General features: G+C 38.3%; 2 protein-coding genes across 2 annotated transcripts; both read left to right on the plus strand.

Moving 5' to 3' along the window:
- The first annotated feature begins 5860 nt into the window (after positions 1-5860).
- On the plus strand, positions 5861-10545 carry LOC112959958 (parvalbumin, thymic). Its single transcript, XM_026054119.1, has 5 exons — positions 5861-5904; positions 7619-7686; positions 8482-8614; positions 8890-8999; positions 10285-10545. The coding sequence occupies exons 2-5, from the start codon at positions 7626-7628 to the stop codon at positions 10308-10310; spliced, it is 330 nt and encodes a 109-aa protein (XP_025909904.1). The 5' UTR covers positions 5861-5904; positions 7619-7625; the 3' UTR covers positions 10311-10545.
- Positions 10546-15870: 5325 nt separating this feature from the next.
- Positions 15871-17643, plus strand: LOC112959969 (parvalbumin beta-like). Its single transcript, XM_026054128.1, has 4 exons — positions 15871-15931; positions 16164-16296; positions 17034-17143; positions 17618-17643. The coding sequence occupies exons 1-4, from the start codon at positions 15871-15873 to the stop codon at positions 17641-17643; spliced, it is 330 nt and encodes a 109-aa protein (XP_025909913.1).
- The last annotated feature ends 4033 nt before the right edge of the window (positions 17644-21676 follow it).

A 21676-nucleotide genomic window follows, 5' to 3' on the forward strand; every position in this document is an offset into this window, starting at 1 on the left:
GAAGTATTTAATATACATTCTACTTTAACACCTGCTTCCATCCACCTCTACTCAGAAAATGACAAAACAATAGGAAGAATTCAAGAGTCAGCAAGATACCTTCTGCTCTCAGCTTCTGGATTTTCAAATCTGGAGGTTGTTATTCAGTGTATCCAAATGCTATGTTAAAAATAGTGAGTCAGACRCTTCAAAAACCTCATCCAAGAATCTCAGTATTTCGTCTGTCCACCTATTTGTTTTCTGTAGACTACAGTTCCATTCAGTGCGTTATCACAGAAATAAAGAATTTGCCATTTATGGTTGGCACRGCTTGTTCTGTGCGAGCAAGAGTTCAGGGACAATTTCTGAGCATTTCAATGACATTTTCTAYTTTAACAGCTAACTAGTCACAGTCATATTTGAATTACTGTTAAGAAAGAGACAGSGTTCCTGTCCTACTGTTTCACCTAAGCTTTTGCTCCTGAAGTTTCCAGTTTAGTAAACTTCCTTTTAAAATGTATTCAGTAAAATGCAGTCAATGGTACAATCCAGCTCAGCTGGAGGCCATCATAATTTAGGAAAAGATTGCTATGTGATTTTATAGTTAGAATGCAATAAAAGCACTTCTTCATTTAGAACAACAGATCCGAAGACAAATTCACTTTATACCTATTGATGGCAGCAATTTGCTTACAGGATCTATAGTGATTATAATGTGGTTTGCCTATAACTGGATAATACAGACTCATATTTTCTGTCTGCATTACTTTATAGCATATAACAAAGCTTGAAATTGCTGGAATATCTGGACACTAGGACAGCTGCTAGTACTCAGGAGCTGCAGCACAAACACGACTCTGTGCAGGCAGAACAAAGCCCTTTTCTGTCTTTTCATCCCACTGATCCTTTAAATATTTGAACAGCGGAATCACTCTATTGATGCACCATTTGATTAAACCAGACTTAGCTCTTAAATGCTGAATGAATTCTTGTTTCTAAGACCTTATGTTTTCATATCGAATGCTATTATGTCTCTAGTACCAATCTCCCTATTAATTGAGCTCATTTTTCTATAGCCTTCATTCTAATTATTGGTCAGGGCCTTGCTGTTTTTTGACAATGTCTAAGCCAGCGATGAGGAAATGCCTCTGAGTTCCCGGGCCTGGGTGCCTGTCATGGACACATGAGCTTTCCATTTGGATAAAACCCAAGCACACATCAACCCCTCATCACGCTCTAGTTTCCAAAGAAAAGAAGCCCAAGCACCCGGGCTGGCCTGGAGCTGTGGCAAGTTCTGACCAGTGCCAGATCTCAGAGAAGGGATGTGTAAGGAGGTAAGTCACACCTCACCATGCACCTACAAATCAGTCACAGTATGGGCTCTGTGCACATGAAAAGCATAGCTAGAGTCAGTGGGAGTTAGAATTTGCTTTTTTYCACTGATCTAAGAATAAATTGCCTTTACAAGCAACTACAAGAAAAATCTATGCCACTACTTTCACAGCAATATCAGTACTAGATTAGTATATACATGAAAAATGCCTTGAGTCTTACTTCACTGCTCCTGTACCTACGTAACTGCATAACATGCACATTTTAGTCAGATATACTGCTCACACAATGCAGGAAGTTGTATGTAACAATATACAGACAGGCTCAAAAACATCTGAGTCAATTCCAAATGCAAGTATACCTGAACGCCTGTTGCGACTGATGATTATTATAGTGCCCAAAATCACAGTCACGGACAGGACTCCATGGAGCTATGCAGGGTAAAACAAACCAAAGACAGTTCCTGGGAAAAGGTCCCTGCATAGGCTCAAGTTGAGTCTCAGGTTGAAGAGTTTTATAACACTGACAGAACAGAACATAGCAGATGGACAGAACAGAGCTAGGGAACATCACTTTGGCAGATCTGTGTTTGTGTCCTACTCATAAATTATGACTATCCTACACACAGGTTTTATTGGCAATTAGATTAGGATACGTTGAAAGACAGGCAAGATTTTTCTGCTATGCAACTAAAGCAGGAAAGCTACTTATTCTGTCTTCTCTCTGATCCCTGTTACATTTTGTTTTTAAACTGTGACTATATGAGTCACATTGAGGTTGAAGTATTTTGTCCAATCATTTCAGCAGATTAATCAGGCTTAGGAATCTATCATTTCAGAAATCATTATTTGTGAATTTCCTACCTGATTCTACTGCTACMGTATATCACCTGAATTTTACATCTGGGTCAAATTTCTAATTTTTGAACCAGAATTGAAATTGTTTCCTGAAAATTTTCTACATGCAAAACCAGAAATAATCATATTTAACAAACATAAGTGATTAACTATTAATCCAATTGGCTTTAAGAGGATGGTTTATACATACAAAAATATGATTGAGGGAAAAAAAATCTAAATTAGTACTTCAAGAGTTACTATGAAGTTGAAAAGTTACACTACAAGTTCTTAGAATCTCTGAAAATCTGCCTCTGAAACTGAAGTCGCTTGATATTAGAATGACAGCTAGTAAAAGAAAAAATACTTATTCTTTATAGTTCATTAAAGTTTGCAAAATTAAACAAATATTCTTTGATATATTTTCCTTGTGCAGCTTCCTTACCACACAGCTGCAATGTTTCTCTTTTTCAGCATTTTACTGGATTGACATCCCCACACAAACACTTCCACATGCAGTGCAGTTACCAGCTGTCCGCAGATGTTAGATTTTATAATCTATACCTAAAGCTACCCACAGATAGGGAATGACAAGAGCACAATGCCTTGAGACAATTACACAAAATTACATTCATACAATTTCTTTCATCTTGGATTTGAATGAATATTCCATTTTTCACATTCACATGTCACTGATTATGACTGGTTAAATACATTACATACATAAATATAGAAAGTGAGTTCTTTGCCTTGACTAGTGACTGTGGATAATTTTACATAATTGAATGACAAATGGTAAAAATCAGTGTTATTATAGAAACCTCATTCAGGAATAAAGACCCCACTTCCCATGTTCCACCTCATGGGCATTCATGGAAAAGGACAAACACATGTAGAGCAACCAAATCAGATTTCTTTAAATTATAGTATGCAATCAGAACTATTTGGTATATTTTCATTATTCTACTACACATGTGAATCACTTCAGTACTCAAACAATGAGAGGAATGTAACAGTCATAGAATGGAAGTGAAAACACAATAGAAAATACAACGCCCTAAAACTGAGCCTTTTAATCTGGAGAGGTAACTTCATGCTTTTCAAAGAAAAAAAAAGTCCTATTTTCATATTTACACCATTTCATTACAGAAGAAATCTGCTAGTAGGCAATGAGACTTGAGCAAACTGAAATGCTCAGGTCCCAGGATGTCAAACTGCTTAACCTTCTTAATCACACTATCTGAAAGGGTACTTTTCCCTACTTCCTTACTTTCTTGCTTCCTTAGTCCTTCTCATACCAAGTTGGATGGCAAGTGGGAAGCTACTAACACTATCTGATTTAAGAAAGCAAAAATGACAGAGAGATGCTTTTTGCCATCTCTATTGCACAGTTTGCTATTAAAATGTCTGTTGGGKCTGGTTGTAAATAGAGTTACATTGTGCGTTTCATTCTTGTGCATTTCATTCTCCCAGCGAGTGCACGTGTTTTGGATCTCTAGTGCCTCCAAATCTCCAAAATGATCCCTAAATTTGCCAGAGGCTGAATGCAGCTCAACAGATGAGTGCCATAAATCATATGGCATTCATGCTTTATGCACAAAATTTCAGAGAACAAAAGGAATTGCCCTGCTACAGCATGACTGCATCCTTGTGCAAGTCACACACAAAAGTTCAAACTAATAGCAACAGGCCACAGACATTAAGGGAAATAACAGCAATCAAGGCTATTTTTAAAAGGAAGAGTGGGGGCGAGGGGTTAACATATGCGGAATTAGCTCTAGGCAAAAGGAGAAGCCACTGCATCTAAAATCAAATGCATTCTCTGAAATAGACACCGGAGCCCAAATTCCCATGTAGACTCCTGCAGTCCAAGAGTTTCTGCAGAATTTGGCCTTCCTCTTAACTTAGCTTCATTAGATCATGTCACGCCATCAATTTTTATGTTGAACGCTCTTCTTCACATCAGTTGTTGGCACTATGCAGGCAATTTTCTGAGGGGAGGGGTAGAAATACGGGCTGCGAGTGTCCCATGTAGAATAAGTCATTTCTTAGAACAGTTTGAGGGGAGACAGTGATATCTGTATCCCTTCTGCCAGATGTCACTAGTGGCAACAAAAGCCAGGATCAAATATCTATCCATCAAATTCTTCTTAAAAATTTTCAGCACCAGCTGGTCAATACTCCATTCAGAAAACTGGGAGAAGTGCCTGTCTCGACATGGCCATTTCAACACCTCTCCCCCAACATAAGAACCTGCTCTGCGTGAAACATTTTCAAGGAAGAAAGTGTTGTGTAGCTTTTTTTTTTTTTTACTGTATTTATATGAAGTAAATGAAATGGCAGCCCTCTCCCTTATGATCTCTTGCAATAGTCTGGAGTCTCTTTTTTCATCAGCTGCTGACAATGTTGGATGGACTAAGGTCCCCAACAGATCAGACTTGCCTCCCTTTCTGCCCCGCACTGCTGTGCGTTTAAGGCTGGCTGCAGTGCTGGGCTAGGATTGCCTTCTGCCTTAGAGGGAAATGCTCCTGAGGAAAGATGCCTTGACACTGCTGCTGACATTAAGATAGTCTCTGCACTTACTGTGCCACTACCTCAAGCTGTGATACCAACYCCTGCCCGGGCCACCGAGCCACCTTGTGCTGCCATCCACATGAACTGTCTTTCACTCTTCTGCTGCCTTTGGCCATAAATGAGATCCACACATGAACGAAAAAAGAAACGATCCAACTCTATGTTATCTTAAAAAAGGTACACCTACCTAATGGAACATGTAAAAAGAGCATGGGAAAAACGGAAAAATCTCACCCCCATTCTTCCTAAACAAAGCTACATAACAGAGACCAGAAGGTAGATTAAAAACTGCAAAGACCACCCGGCAATCCTCCCATGCTCTTCTCCTCAGTGATGCTACTACCAAACTTTCTGCTCCACTCCAAGAGCGAAGCACTTCCACGCAGAGCTGGGGGCTCTGGTCTGGGGGACAGCTGGGGAGCTCCCCCCTCGCTCCACACACACACACGGCTGCAGAGGATGTCAGAACCCTGCAGAATTCGAAGATTTTCAGGGCAAACATACCAGCCGCAACGCCTGCCCGGCCAACTGTTCCAGCAGCTCGACAGCGTATTATTTTACCTCCTGTAGCAACAAATTCACTGTTTTTATTTCAAAACAATAACAGATCCTACATTTTTGGAGACAACATGACTATTATCTTAAGTGGCTTGCTACACAAACGATATTTGAACAGGACTTTTTTTCCCCCCTTTTAGTGCTCAAGTGATTAAGCCTCTATCACATGCAGTACCTGCAGATAATATAACATATTATCACATTTAAACATTTACTAAAGGCATCGCTTCAGGAGTTAGTACAGCTTCACTTCATCTGAGTCATGGGATCAAGTGTATCTGATTGTTCCTCTTTCCTTTCTGCCCAATATCATACAGTGAAGTTGGTATTTTCTGCTTAAATCAGAAGAAATTCAATATGACTCGGTCCTTTTCAAATATCTAGCCACTTATCTTGTTTCATTTGCAAATATCATATGTATTCTCTTGAGATAAAAATAGTGCAAGATGATTAGTTAGGCAAGTTCATTTGACACCATTCCCCCTCCGTGACGCCGAAATCTAAAATCTGTATATGGTATACAACTTAAAGCATATATATGCAAGCTCAGCTCTGGTGGAGACACACAGCAAGTGCTTTCCTCACAACCAGACTGCTTCCTTATCCAGTCAAGAAGACCACAAAGGTAAGCTGATTAGATCCTCTGCTTTCAGAAAAAGAAACACAAAAGCAAAATGCTCCCTAAATGGAAAGCACATATGCAATTAAAAATATATAGTTTTGTATCAGCTTCCAGTCAGTCATACCTTTACAATCTAACATAGACTAGAACCAGCATTCAGATCACAGGACGGAGAAAGACAGGAATGTTGCACCTGATAGCAAATGCTGTAGTTTTATGTTTTTTTCCAGCTTTGCCCTCTGTTTTTAATCCTGTCAGCAGGGAGAATTAGGCGCATGATAGAGCTCCAAACGATCTCGTCAAGTGCTGAGAGCAAATTCTCTGCACAGGAAACCACTGAGACAAAATAACTGATGGCAAAACAGGCGTAACTCATGTACCTTAGCTGGAGAAACATTCAGGGCCAGCAGCACGGATTTGTCTCACCGTCTCCCTGCAGCTTCTGAGATATTTAAAGGGAGTGAAATGACTGAATTACCTCTCCTGCAGCCCAACAGGTACCAAGCAGCCCTTTGATTGCTTGGGCAAGGTTTCAACCTACGTGGAGACCTCAGCATCAGTGCACAGACCATAAATGGTTATCAATGTCAAATGCTGTTTTCTAAACTTAGGCAGGAAGGGTGATATTTTTGAAGACTCAGTTTGGGATTCCTGAAATCTGAATTCTGTTCTCTTGTGATTTTCAAGGATAACTTCTTTACGTCTCAGGTCCCCTTCCTGAACTAACACAGGGCCTCCTCACTGTAATGTCACAGGTTTTTATTTCTAACCAGTCCTCATCGGTGTGTACTATAGAACTGGGAAAGCATTGATGTTAACATTGATAATAGTGACTGAAAATTCAGGCATGCAGCATTTGCTTAAGCAGAACATATATTGCTTTGGCAAAGACTGTGGAGCCTCTTGGCTGAATGGGACAAAGCTGCTGTGTCAGAATAAAATGTATTCTCCCTTCTAAGGGGGAACAAGTACTCAGGAACAAGTACTTAGTCTCCCTACCTATAGTCTAAGCACATCAACACCCTGAAATGCCAAAATCCAGATAAAAATCTTKCTTACTATAAACTGCATTGCATCAAGAAAAACACAAAGAGCAATTTTTCATAACGCTATGTAATCTTTTGAGGAGACAGTAGCCCCATAGACCAAACGTAGGGTAGATGGCCTATGCAGCTAAAAAGAGGAGGAGCTCACTCTATCAATTTAGTTTTCATTGTTGTTGCTTTTAATGAATAGATGCAGTTATTTTCTTTCTTTATGAAGATCACTCCATTTATTGACAATAATGTTAGCTTCAAAGAATTCTAACCAAATTTGTTCCAGATATAGTTCCAGGGCGTACATTTGACCTTATCCTTTATGTATGCTGTAAACACATGTCTATTTAATTGAGCAATAATCCACCTCCAGGAAAACCCACACGGAAGTCACAAAGTCTTGTGGTGCTAGACACCTTTGAGTTGCTCTGTCCCAGTGCGATACGAGCATCAGATCTTCCTGAGGCCCCATACTCCGGCATGCAGAATTCCTCCCTCATTACCCGGCTTTAAGTGGAAGCACCTGCTGCAGACATCTGTTCCGCTTGCTCTGCTTACTATTAGACGAATAATGTCTCCCCTATCATGTATTGTCACTGCAGCAACTTCAAATGGAGCCACGAAAGAGGTAGAGAAGTCACTTCAATGACTAAGGAGCTCACATTTAATTTATTTTACAGTTCAACAATGGCCATCACTGACATCCTTTCTGCTAAAGATATTGAATCTGCTCTCTCCAGCTGCCAGGGTAAGGAATGGTCTGTCTGCAACCAGAAGATGCATATCATTTTTATGTCTTAAGATGACATGCCTATCATTTTCCTTTTAGATGCCTTCCCTGTGAGATCTCTTTCTAGATCCATTACAGCATAGACTCATGAGTTCAGAAATTCTTCTAAGTGATTATTTTGTGAGTAACATTCCCTGACATGCAGAGCAGGAGTGAAAAGGCCACAGTTTCAACAGATATAAGGCTGGTTTGACACTATTCTGAACTATATTTTAACTTTTAAAACAGTTGAAGACCTACAATCATTTAGTCCTCAATATTAGGCCCTCATCATGTCAACAAAAAGTTCTGAAGCAATGACCAGCTTCTGCTCTCCTCCTGGCAAGAAAAGCCCAAAATTTCCAAATGCTCAATTAGCTGAAGACAGTTGATTATTTAATCTTCTAGCAAATCTTTCACCAAAGTAAGGGCTAAGTGGAGATGAAATAAGAATTACAGGAATTAGTCCTTAAGCCACAGATGCATCCTCTAAATATTTATCATTAATTGCATGTGACACACTGCAAAAATCCCATTTTAGCAGAATGCGTGTTGTAACAGAAAATGTTAAACTGGCTAAAAGGATGTATGACCACAGGCACACAGTAATTTAAAAGAGAAAGAATAGATTATATTATATATTTTGCTGCACTAGGAAGCAAGAAATAGGAGCAGGCTCAGGCTTAAAGAAAAAGAAATRCATAATCTCAAGGAATATATACAGCAGTAACAAATTCAAGAGAAGATGTTTAAACAGCCTCTTGTTTCTTTCAGCTGCTGATTCCTTCAACTACAAGTCTTTCTTCTCCACGGTTGGCTTATCTAGCAAAACTCCTGATCAGATAAAGAAAGTTTTTGGAATCCTTGATCAGGACAAGAGCGGTTTCATTGAAGAAGAAGAGCTTCAGTAAGTAATGTTTGGCTGCTGTATTCCTTGAGGCAGTGTAGGTCTCTGAACTCTCTTGATGCCCTACAAGATATTTGCTGCTGTTTTTAAATAGAATGCAGTACCTTGTCTTTTGCTGAATCTGCGTGGATTTCCTCATAAATTGAGAACAGGCATTACACATGGTCATGTTTTTTGGTCCAGATTTAAGATAAGAAAAACAGAAATATCACAGTTGCTAAGGGAATTTCAGAGAATAAAACTCAAGCCCAGTGTACCATCCTGTTCTATTCCAGGCTCTTTTTGAAGAATTTCTCTTCAAGTGCCAGAGTTCTCACCACAGCGGAGACCAAGGCTTTTCTGGCTGCAGGTGATACTGATGGTGAYGGCAAAATTGGAGTGGAAGGTAGGATTTGGGGAAATTTGGCCAAATTGCATGAAAAAGTGCATGCATTTAGAGCACCCAAGAACTCATCCAAGTAACCTGGCCAAGTACTTTCTGCCACAATTTTTACACCACCAAATAATGTCTTTTATTTCACAGCTTTATTCTTATTTGACCCCAGTTGCTGTGATACCACATTAGTTCCATAGTAGAGTCTGTTCTTCCTGCTAGTAACGGCAGTTTGTGGTTAACTTCTACAGTGAGGTTGGTCCACAGGTTCATCCTGACGGATTTTTAAAACATTTGGAAAACATGTTCTCTCTCCAAATTCTAATTCYGGCAGCGGATGTTTCTGGCCACACAGTACTTTGCTTTTTAGCACACTACTACTGAGATATATTTATTGCTCCATCTATCAGATGTTGGTCAATATTATGGATTGGATAATTCAGCAATCTAAAATAAATCTAGTGACRCTTTTGAGGAACTGACCTGCTGCAATGCATCACAAAATGTTGTGCCAAAAAATTATATCTCATCAGTGCAAACTTCACTGGGCAGCCTTTCTATGAGAAACCAAATGAAATTTCTTAAGAAATTCTCTGAGGAATGATGTGAAACTGGCCAGGWTATTTCTTTTAGAGACTGCAGCAAAGGAAAATGGGACATTATGCATCATGTATTAGAGATGAAGTCACTGAAAACTGGGTGTCTCAGCTGAACTGGAACAGGTGGCAATAACTCTAACAGACACACGTGCTAATCTTAGCCAGTCTGGGAGGAGAGGGAGATTTGCTGCCGAAGGAATTTGCTTTAGCAGCAGGTTTTGCAGCTTCTGTTTATAAAGCCCAAATAGGACATTATTTATGCAGATCTTAGCTCTTAACCACCAGATTTCCTGTTCTGAAATTATATAATTACTAATGCTTTTCTCTTTATTTTTGGCAGAATGACAAAAACAAAACTATTCATACTGAAAGCTATAGACTTGCCCTAATTTACTTTGCCACTTGGCTGCTGCCAGAGTTTGCGATGACATCTTAGCTTAAGCTCAGGATTTCCTGCAAATATGAATTTACTCTCCTCTCTTCTTTTCACTCCTCTCAGTACATTCTCTTTTTATGGAGAGAAAAATCTGTTACGCCTCCAGCATTTCTGTTTGGCAGTACCTTGTKAAGTGTTATAATGATTTGGAGAGGYCTCCCTGGCTAGCATGAGGGCATTTAGGACATTTTTTATCTTTTAAAGACGTTAAAAGCTACTTTCATCTAGCCTTATTTCCTTTCTCATTTTYTTTCTTCAACAGAATTCCAATCTCTGGTGAAGGCATAAACAGCATTAGACCAAAGGCAACCTTGGACTGACTCTTCCAGTTACCTCCTCTAACAAGCACCTCACACTGAGCATGTGTTTGTATATTTTTATATTGTTTCAAGGCATTAGCAAAATCCCCATGTATTCACACACAGGACTGCTGAGAGATCTTGCAATGTATAGATGTTTTGGTCATGTGGTATTGTTACATTTCCACTGTAAAGAATTACTGTAAAGAATCATTTTGTGATTTTTTTTTTTTTTTTTTTTTTTTTGTTGAAGCTGTGGCTGGAAAAAACGGAGAAAAAAACATTTTTTAAAAATGAGGGGGGAAAAAACTGTTTTTATTCTGTTTAGGTTTTCCAGCTCATACTGATTCGCCACCTCACCTCACTGGCACAGATCTTTTCTCTGATCCTTGAGGAAAAGAGATGCTAACAAGAGAGCTAAAAATAAACTACACTCAGTTCCAGTCTATAAGAAAAAAAATAAGAGGAGCTGACACATAGCTCAAAGCACAGAATATATGTGTGAGTAATTAAAAAAAAAAAAAATCAAGTACTAGGCTACAGCACGTACCATCAGAAAGTGTTTACGGCCTAAAATGTAACTGTCYCTTATGAAAATTTATCTTTCATGAAATCTAAGGCAGCTGTGAGATAGGGGAGAAGGTTCTAATCCTGACTCTGCCACTGTCAAGTCACAGTCCCTTCATGACACCGGCCACAGGACTGGGGGGTTTCTGTTAATCACAAGCATGTTGCTTATTATCTTTTAACACCTATAAAAGTGTAAGACCGTACCACATTCRTAAAATTCTATGTTTGCTGCAGATAAAACACTAGTCTTGCTGTTTGATTATCTAATGCCAAACAGAGTAAATAACTGTTAATAACAGCCATTACTCATTTATTATTGTGAATAATTATCTAATTATCAAGATAGTCCATAATACTAGCAATTTACTTAARTCTGCAAATTATGAACCAGTCTTTCCTTTGCTACAGCTCGTAGGGACTTAGAACAAGCTGGAGCGTTGTCTTCATTAACGCAGAGATGATGTTCATGGTTAAATGCAGCCTCAGCAGACTGAGGGGATGGTGTGCATTTCTGGCTGAGTGGGTTGGAAATTTCCCTACCAACATTAAATTGTCTCTTTCCCATCCCAACCATGACACAGTTCCAGCTCACAAGTAGACTGCCATTTTAATACTCCTGCTGAAACAGGGTAATTACAGCATAATTTGGCAGCTGGTTCAAAAAAAGAGAAGAAACAAAGTCTTCTGTGACTTTTATGTAAGATACAGAGTTGGCATTTCCATGAATTGCAGGGTGATTATGTGAGGCAAGCACAGCTCACTTGTACCCAAGCATGTAAGAAAGCTGTTTGGCAGATTTAAGACTGTTCATGCAAAAGAGGAATTCTAGCAATCAGTCTCACTAAAGCCTGGAGAGAATTATCATGAATTTAAATCCTAATTCTATCCCTCACTCCTTTGATGTTAAATTTGGTTTTGAATTATAGCTGGCGTTAATTGCAACAGTGAAATATTTTGCATAATGAAGAGACTCTGTTGGTTCCTTTTACCTTCTTCCTTTYCCTATCCATGGAAGAAAAAATCCAGAACAACCCAGATCTGCAGCAATATGCAGATATACTACATTATATACATTAGCTGCTCACACTAATAATCACTAAAGTACATCAGTATTCCAGAACAGAGGGCTCAAATGGGAATACTACCAGTGACAAACCTCATATTGCACTCCTTGCACACCTAAAAGTCTAATAATGAAAGGCAGAAATGCAAGACTACTGTRTATAGCAACCTGCCTTGCATACAGAGAGGCTCAACAATGGCGCGTCAACTCTCCTGTTGCCACAAATRGGAATTAAGTAGGTCTGGCAATTAGGCAATTCCTCTATATGCTGCAACTCTAAGTAATTAGAGTTTTTTTCCGTAAGAAAATATATTCAGTAATTCTTGGCAACAAGATGAGTTTTATATCTTGTTAAAGCCATCCAGCTGCTTCCCTAGTGAGAAATTACAGTAAAACTCSAAAAAGCCCCAATTCCATCTCCCACACTCTGATCGGTTCTATCAAGAGGAAACAATTTTCATCAGTTGTATGAAGGAAGCATTAACACATAATGACAATAATACTCCCAAACAACCTCTGTAATTACCAGCAGCAATCAGTTACAAAGAGATTAGAAAACAAACAAACAATCAAAACCCACATGACTAAGCCTTACCCTGCTTTCCAGACAAGGCACCAAAGGCAGGTACTAATTGTCTCTTATTGCACATCCTGTCACAGCATAGTGCCACACAATAAAGTAAACAGCAGATATGAAAGGAAAAGTCTTGTCATTCATTCACAGAACCTAGGAAATGCATAAAAACATCCCTAAACAGAAAGTTTTCTTAGAAGCCCCTTCAGCTGAATTTAAATTCAGACAGTGGCAGTCTTCAATTTTCTTAAGAAACAGCAAGGACCGTTCTCTGACTTGGGACACTGGCAGTGTGTTGGACAAAACCTGCTGACTGCAGAATCTCTACATGGATGCCATGTGACATAGGAATGAGGTATATGGTGATAGTACACTGTTACCACAATTAAGGMATAGAATTACCCCAATTAAGGAATAGAATCACAGGGTAATTTCGGCTGGAGAGAACCACTGGAGGTGCCTGGTCCAAGCCCTGAATCAGAAGCCCAACTCTGGAGCACGTCGCTCTAGCTGAGTTTGGGTATCTCTCATGTTCCAAATGACGGATGTTCTACAATCTCTCTGAGCACTCTAATTAGGGATTAAATCCTTTAAATCATCTTTTTATGAAAGCTSAGTGCACAGCGAAAACCCCAAGATTCTACTATAAACTGTTAACGATACMTCAGAGCAGAAAGTATATAGGAAGATCCTGATACCTTGTTCTCAGTTCATAAAGGCGATCCCAATCAGTATAATACAACTCCATAATTCCCAGGATAAAATAAATGTTGTCTGTACACAAACTCTTCTGTTTAATTACCTTTCCTTAAGGTACCTAAGGAGTGATAYAAAATTTGAACAGCAAAGCCCAGATACTCTAAGTTCTCACACACACCTCACACACGTACCCAGACCCCTCATGAGCCTATGTGAGCAGTTTTAATCTCTAATTCCTTTTCTCAAATAAAGATTTCCTATGAACTCTTCAGTGCGAACTGAAGTGGGAACTCAGTTCAGTGGGAACTGAATGAACACAAAGAAACYGACTTTGACACACATGCTCTTCCAAATTCCAAAGAGGTCTTGGGCCCAACATACCAAACCGAAACTTACTGCTCTTGCTATTGAACACATCATGTCTCTCAAACTATGATTTCGGTTTGTACTCCAAAAGGAAGGATAAAATAACAGAACGATGCATGAGAAGATAAAATCTCCTGATATGCAATAGAAGCTGGCTGCCTGATACCTTTATGTTCCCATAGAAATTCCAATTTGTAGCCACTTTCAAATTTCAAAACAAACTTCAGCTCTCTAACTTTTCAAAATCTGGCATCAACCTTCTATTAGGAGGAGTGAGAGAGCAGCGAAAGGGCAAGGGGATGTCAGAACATTCATTCCACACAGACTGGTAAAGTTTCTTCTCTGAGTTAGCAGCCAACCCATGTGGAAAATCTTTGATGCAGCATCATCAGAGACGGCTGAGCTCTTCACACAGACCGTGTGGGCAGAGGGGCCAAGGCAGGATTCATTTCCTGGAATGGGTTACTGAAATAGATACATCTTGCTGAAATCCCCGAACTGAGATACACCCAACAGTTTCACTCTGAATCGTTTCTGTATTTCAAAACATTTCAGTAAGCAGATGCTGTGGAATCCAAACATTTKAAGTTTTGTATTTGATCAGCCTCCCTGCATTTACACATTACTTTTGAACTTAAAGGCCTATCAAGCAAACTGTCTATCAACTGGAATACTCCATATCTTTTGATTTGCTCATTAATGTGTCCTACACTCATCAAAACGGAAAACAGCACCTGCTGTCTCTCAAGTCCTGAAAGAAAAAATCACCTTTCCATGTCTATTACAATATAAAGAGAAGGTGCCCTTAGACAAAGTGCTTTCAAGTTAAAAAGCCAATACTGACCCTAGAGTTTGAGTATAAATTTATGTCAAAATAATGCCAAATTAAGAATGTACAAATATATGACTCAAAAGGAATTGCTTTGGTTTCATCAAATCTCAACATTCATCCATTGGTACTTCCTAGACATCAACTTTCTGCACTAACTCCTGGGCTTAAAGAACAAACTGACCTCATGTTTGCAAGGATCTCCATAGCAGACAGTAACATTTAGCCAGCACAAACACAGGAAAATCTGTTTTCTGTATCTAGCTGACATAATCCAATTTTCCTGTCATTAAAAAAAAAACTTGTTATTAAAAAAAAAGAAGTCCCTTGGATATCCCCTGGACCAATTCTCATTTTCTGTTCTTCTGTTCTCTCATCCTAAATACTCCCCAGAGAGATTTCACAGATTTCTCAGGTGGACTTGACTGTCTTTGGTGCCATCTATAGGCAAGCTCTGGTTGGCCACATAAAAGCCTAATATTTAAAGTGTAAATAATAAATGTGGACTACGGACAAGAAGTTATTTCTTAAATGTTCACTAAATCAGTATCGCTGAGTTCACTGCTCAGCTTCGCTCCTTGTCTTACCTTCAGCTGGTGCGTAATGCTGCGTAGTGCCACTGAACACTGCCCTTTCACTATGGGAGTGGACACGTTGACTATTGTTATTATTTCAAATGTGCATCAAGTAGTGAACTAATACTGAGCACTATAAATAGGCATAAGTTGAGAAGATTTACTTCGCATGGCACTAAACCTTATATATTGTCTAAAACACCACGCACATTCCTTTGAGATATAAATATCAATCTGATTAGCTAGCAGGTCTTGTCAGCTACAGTAACTTATCCTCTGGGGTATCTGAGCCATCACGTGGCTCTAGGACTTCTGTAAAAGGTCGGGAGGAATTAACCAAGGTCTATATAAGTCATTATCTCTGCCATTTAAGAAAGAATTAAGTCAAGAGACCCTAGATCTTTTATAAGTTTTCTGTTCTTGGCTTGGGAAAAACAAAGCAAAAAGGTGAGTTGAATCTTTCCTCTGGGAGCTATGGCAAGTCATCACATTAATCTGCTCAAAAAGAATGGAGTTCTGTTTCGGTTCTGCCCTCACTCTGTGCAAACAATATTCCTAACCAGAGGTAACAGCAGAGAGGACCAACTTCATGTTTCTAAAGGAAAGGATGGAAGAGTTGGTGGTCCTGCAGAACAGCAACCTTGGTTTGCAGCAGGACATATGTTGCAACTGCTACCACTTATCAAACGTGGCTGCCCTCATTGAAGGCTGATAAAGCAACATCAATATGCAGTGAATCAATCAACTAGATCACTGTTTAYGGTTGCTGCTCTTCCTCCCAACAGAGCATCAGCCCCACAGTTTCATACAGTTATTATTTACAACTGTATTAATTTCAGACAGTATTATTTTCCATTTTACAGGACCTTGGACATGGCTCTTGCCGGTATCCTGACAGATGCTGAAATTGCTGCTGGCCTACAGAGCTGCCAAGGTAAYGTTTACCTTTTGAAAACCTCTCGGCTTTGCAGTTTATCTATCAAATTTCTCTTTCTTCTCAAGTTCAAACCCCCAATTCCAAACAAAACAGACAAAACTGAAGGAATGAATGAGATTATGGAACACCTCGCTATGCTGCTGAGCATTTTGTTGATCTACGTAGAAAAGCTTATTTTTTGTTGCCAGATCTCTATTTTTCTTCATCACCTCTTGCTTATTTGTTTCAGACGCAGATTCCTTCAATTACAAAACTTTTTTTGTCAAAGTGGGTCTTAATTCCAAGTCCAAAGACCAGCTGGCCAAAGTCTTTGGAATTCTTGACCAGGACAGGAGCGGCTTTATTGAGGAAGATGAACTGAAGTAAGTATATCAAAAAATTTAATGGATTTAGCAATAGGTTTTCTTTTACTGTCTCAAAATGTCTGCAGGATATACTCCCTTTCCTCTGTCTCTYTGGATTCTAGAACAAAATCTTTTTGGTTTTTTTTGTGCTTGCCTGAAGAGGCTGCAAGACAAATAACATGAAGGAAAAGTTTGATCACAAGGAGAAAATACTTCTACAGCACTGAAAATGTCATGTATGGAAAAGTCACATACTGTAAAGAGAAAAATGGCAGCTCTGCTGGAGTTTACTTTCTATTACTGCAAATTTTTTTTTATCAGACTGAGTTCAAGGTGCAATTGTTCTTTCATCTTGCTCCTGTCACCTGAATTCTATCTCCCAGATTGTATTTAGCTTTGAAATTAAAAAATAAGGCTGGTTAAAWTTTTGGCAATCTCATGATGAGAGAAGAAGAAAGATAGGGCAGAGGAATCTTGCCACTAGAGAATCAATTTTACCTTTTCAATCAAATGAAGCCAAAATGTCATCAAGGGATTTTCACACATTACTATGCAACAACCTCTTCCTTCCTTATTTCTCACTTAAGTAGGAGGAAGTTTTGTCACTGAATTCAACGGGATTTCACAGAATTTTTGAAATAGTCTCAAGGATAGTATCAACTAGAATTGGAATTTTACAACTATTATCAATAACGAACTTTAAATATTTCTACTATTGGCTATTTCTTGCTAWTTTGTCCTCTAATCTTTAACAGACTCTTCCTGAAGAACTTCTCTGCCAGTGCCAGAGTTCTGACTGACGCGGAGACCAAGGCATTCCTGGCAGCCGGGGACAGTGAYGGAGATGGTAAAATTGGCGTGGATGGTAAGATTCCTGTTATAAAATGGAGTAATCTTTGCCCTTGGCATTTCCTAGTGTCTAGCTCTGGACAGCTGCCCTGCTCCATGTGCTGGCTGTTATGCATCTGATTCAAAGGCACTCAGCTCTGCCTCATATTGTAAGAAAGGTCTAGCGTAGGAGGCTGTCTGTATTCTGCCCTGGAGAGTTGTAGTCAGACCAATTTTTTAATCTGCAGAAATTTTATATCTTTAGGAATTTTTAGTATAAATCACAGATTTTTACTTTTGAACTATTGATATAATGTAAAAATGATATTTAAATGCAACACTTTAAGTATCCACTATCATCTACAAACAACACACTAAAATTCAAAAATGATTTCTAGACAAGGTATTATTTGTTTCCCATTTTAACTATAAAAAAATAAAATACTGTTTTGATTGTGAGATTAAAAACGTGAATGAGTCTAATTTCACTACTCCTTTCTTTTTTTTTCAGAGTTTCAAGCCCTGGTCAAATCTTAAAAAGCATTTAAAATAAAGACCAAGCTATCTGTACTGTACTAACAACCCTTCCTACTGAGATTATGTAATTATTTCCACATTCTGTACCCTGAAAGATCATGAAAACGTGACTTCATACTGCTAGAAAAGGCTTGAATTAGCGTGTTGCACTATTTGAACCATATTTCTCGGTGTTTTGAGCAGAAGGTCGTTATATTACTGACAGATTAAACTGGAAACCACTCATCTGAATTCTGGACTTTATAGTTTCTAGTAAATATCAAAAGAATGAGAAATTAAAAGCATTTTTGTGGGCCATTTATTTTCAATATTTGCTAGCACTTGCTGTAAAAAAAAAAAAAAAAAAAAAAAAAAAAAAAAAAAAAGAGCTAATAAAATGTCAGGGTATAAAGCCTGATCATGGTAACAGGTAGCAGTGAGCAAAACATGTATTTAATGCTCTGTAAATTTTTATGTCATTCTTTATATACTAATTAAGATTGGCAGGCCTCTATATGGATGGCGGGAGCTAGTTCTAATGAAGTTGTTATTTTTAATATTAAACCACTGGATCCAAGATGAACACTGTCTACTGATACTGMAATGCATTCAAAATACACACAGTAGACTGTTCTACGAATTCTCCAAGGACTCTCACCTACCTGCCCACCTGATGGCACTACTGATCCACGTAAAAGAAGTTCAAACACTATTTCATCTGTTTGAACTCAGTCAAGTCAAAATAGTTTTAGTATCCATCTTGTTCACAACTGTTTATGAGTCAGTATTGACAGATTAAATTATCCATGACCAAAGATCACTATAATTTTGTCTTCCAAATGATGAAAGACTATGCATTAGATCTTGGAAGCAGGAAGGACAGGATGTAACTGCCAGGTCAGACACCAGGTCACTGGGGCTAGGTTGCAGCTGGGGAATATGCCTTCTGGTGAGCCCACTTTGGACACCAACTTGTCTTTAGTGGCTAATCCTGGGTGTAGGACCTTTTCCTACACCCTAACTCTTGTGCCGGACAAGCTGGTCAGCAGATCACATCTCTAGCATATTGGCTGTACAGTGACACAGTGTGACACAGAGAAACAAAGGAGCAAGATACAGGGCTACCTGCACAGACCTGGTGTGAGCCAGCAGCTTCTCTCTCTCTCAGTCTGAGACTTGAAAGTCTGCATGCAGAGAGCCAGAACAAGTATCCAGCATGTTTTAATCACGTTAACCCTACCTATGCTGGAATGACTTCTTGCAAGATTAATATAAAGAATATTCATTGTTAACAGAATTATAAATTGTTTATTTGGCCTGGAAGCCTCATTTGACACAATGTTCTCACAGCCCTAACAAGTACACCTGAAAGCAATGGGAGCTGTTTTTTGGAGGTACTGAGCTAAGAGCATTTCCATCATCAAGTCTCTGGTGCTTCGTATCAGGAAAGTGGGGCATACTGTCCCAGTATCATCAATATTCCCTTGCCTTTCTGCTTCTCTAAACTGAGGATAACATAACATTCACACCTCACAGCATTATAAAAAACAAATATATAAACATCTGAGATTGACATTAGAATGAAGAGAAATTAGTCTTTTTTTTTTTTCTCCTTAGAGATAGGTTAGAGTAACAAACAAGAGAGAAGGAATGAGGAAAATAAAGAATTTTGAGTAGCTGATTGATAACTGAACCTCATCCAACTTGTGCACTGACTAAGCTAGAGTTCTGGTGAAAAATAACATTGTGGYTATGTCATTCAGACTGTATCATAATACAATCACGTAGCAATAAACTAAGGTTAGACAAATGAACTAATTGCTAACATCACCTAATCTGACACTACAGCCTTTTTCTTTTTAGTTCTTGGGCATTAATSTTGAAGAAAATCAAACAACTGTCTCATATAATTAAAGATTTAAAATCACAAAATTATCTGTCAGTGCTCTTGTGATTATGGCTGATGCATAACACATTTAGAATAAAACATTTTGGAAAAGCAGGAAAATGATCAGGATCAATATAACGTTGGGGAAATCACCATCATTAAATGAAAGCAATCTATATGACTTTTATGAACACTCAGTAATGTATTTCCATGCCTTATACATTAGTTAAAACACGTCTTTCCATTAACTTGAATGAATAAATGAATCAGGCTAATCAGGTTAATTTTGTGGAATTTCCCTGAACAGTGAAACAAAATTATCCATTGACAAAATTCACACATATAATTTCAGTGTCATCTCTGAAGAGCAATAAAAAAAGGAAATCTCTACTTGCAGAGCTGAAAGTTATCACTATTGTGAAAAAGTACAATATACCTCAGCAAATATTARGTTTTATATTTTCAGTATGCAGTATGGGTTACCTGGAAACCTCAAAACACTTTATTGGCATTAATGGCTAATACAGAAAGGCAGAGAGAGCTCAGATCATTTCTGAGTGAGCAGATAATTCCTTTATTTAACCACACTTACTTCCACACTGATTATCCTGCTAGGTCTGAACAAATTGAAGACAATTTCACCACTTACCATTCCATCAAGGACATTAAAAAATTAATGACAAGTAGATCTGGTATCAGCTCCTGTTGACCATTCCAGCAAGTTAAGAAGGGCTTGTGTAGAAAGGTTTATAGACCTTTCCTTCTTTCAGCATTAACATCGAGTAGCTCGGTGGACAAAATGCTATCTGTGTGTTCAAGAATAAACTCTCCTTCTATCATTCTCTCTGTGTCTCACCCACACAGGCTGTCAGGTACTATGAGACTCTTTTAAGCGCTTTGTGCTTTAGGAAGGCAGGTTATGTGTAGGGTCAGAATCAGATGAATGTTACTGAGTCATGAAAGCACTTGCTAGTGCATTTAAAGACAAACATAAAACATATTAAATGCTAGCAGAGATTTACTAGAAGTCAGCTTTCAGGTCAGCTTTTTAAGTGAATAAGTATTCCAATCAGAAAAATCTCTCTTAACTAGTTATGCTATTAATAAGTTGGGTTGGTCCATTTTGGTATCATTTTCTCAGACAAATAAATCACATTTATGTAGAATGGATAAGGATGTGACTTAGAAAGGAAAAAGCATACAATACATCTCTCCTAACACAATACAAAAGTACCTGTCTTTGCTTAGCTGCTGTCCCTCAGTGCTGCAGGATTTATTCTGTATTTCATGGTTTCTATAGTCCACTTACAAACAGCCCTAGTAAATTAAAAAAAAAAAAAAAAGGAAAGGTTCAAAATAGTTTTTCTTGGAGCAAGTGCTAAATATTTCTGGAAACTGCACACTAATCATATTCTACACCACATTTTGCCCTTGTGTAAACTGCCTGTTACCTAACCATTGTTCTTCTAGTTGATTTATTAGACATTTTCTCTAAAGCACTACATTGCCTTCATATGATCTTTTAGAAAACTCAGGTCTTCTTTCAGAGGTCACAGTAGTTGCACTTCACAGCTGTAATCACCTGAGCTAATGCATACCCCCAAAATAATGCAAACAAACAGATAATTTATCTGTGAAGTAGATTATCCTGTTAAAACATCAGTTTATATAATATACTCATCCTGGATTATTTCATTCTAATTGTAGAGAAGGGAAACCTGTGCTTCAGATGAAGTGACATTAATAAATAAATAAATACAAGTAACCTTAGCTTCTCACCTGTATCAATATACAGTGACATCAACTTGATTCTGAAATTCAGCTCTTTTAGGCTTTTGTAAACCATCTTTCAGTCWGGATCAGCATCACTTTTGGTGTCAGTATTGAATTTCAAACATTACAAGAATTCTTCTTAAGTGTTAATAGTCAATGCATTGCAGCTATTAGCAAACTTTCATCTAAGATCATTATTTTACTACCACACTCATTACCTTTACTGCTGTTAAAYGTATTTCCACAGGCAAAAACTATTCTGATCCCCACGTTTTCAAGAAGTCAGGGCTTATGAGGTAATCGGATACTGTTCTGGAGTATTTAGTCTATATATTTTAGTACTTTTCAATTAACTGCAAGCTGTTTTGAGTTTGAACTGTATATGACCACCTT

The sequence above is a fragment of the Nothoprocta perdicaria genome, unplaced genomic scaffold, assembly GCF_003342845.1.
Source record: "Nothoprocta perdicaria isolate Ctin4 unplaced genomic scaffold, notPer1 scaffold_12, whole genome shotgun sequence".
Classification (NCBI taxonomy): domain Eukaryota; kingdom Metazoa; phylum Chordata; class Aves; order Tinamiformes; family Tinamidae; genus Nothoprocta; species Nothoprocta perdicaria.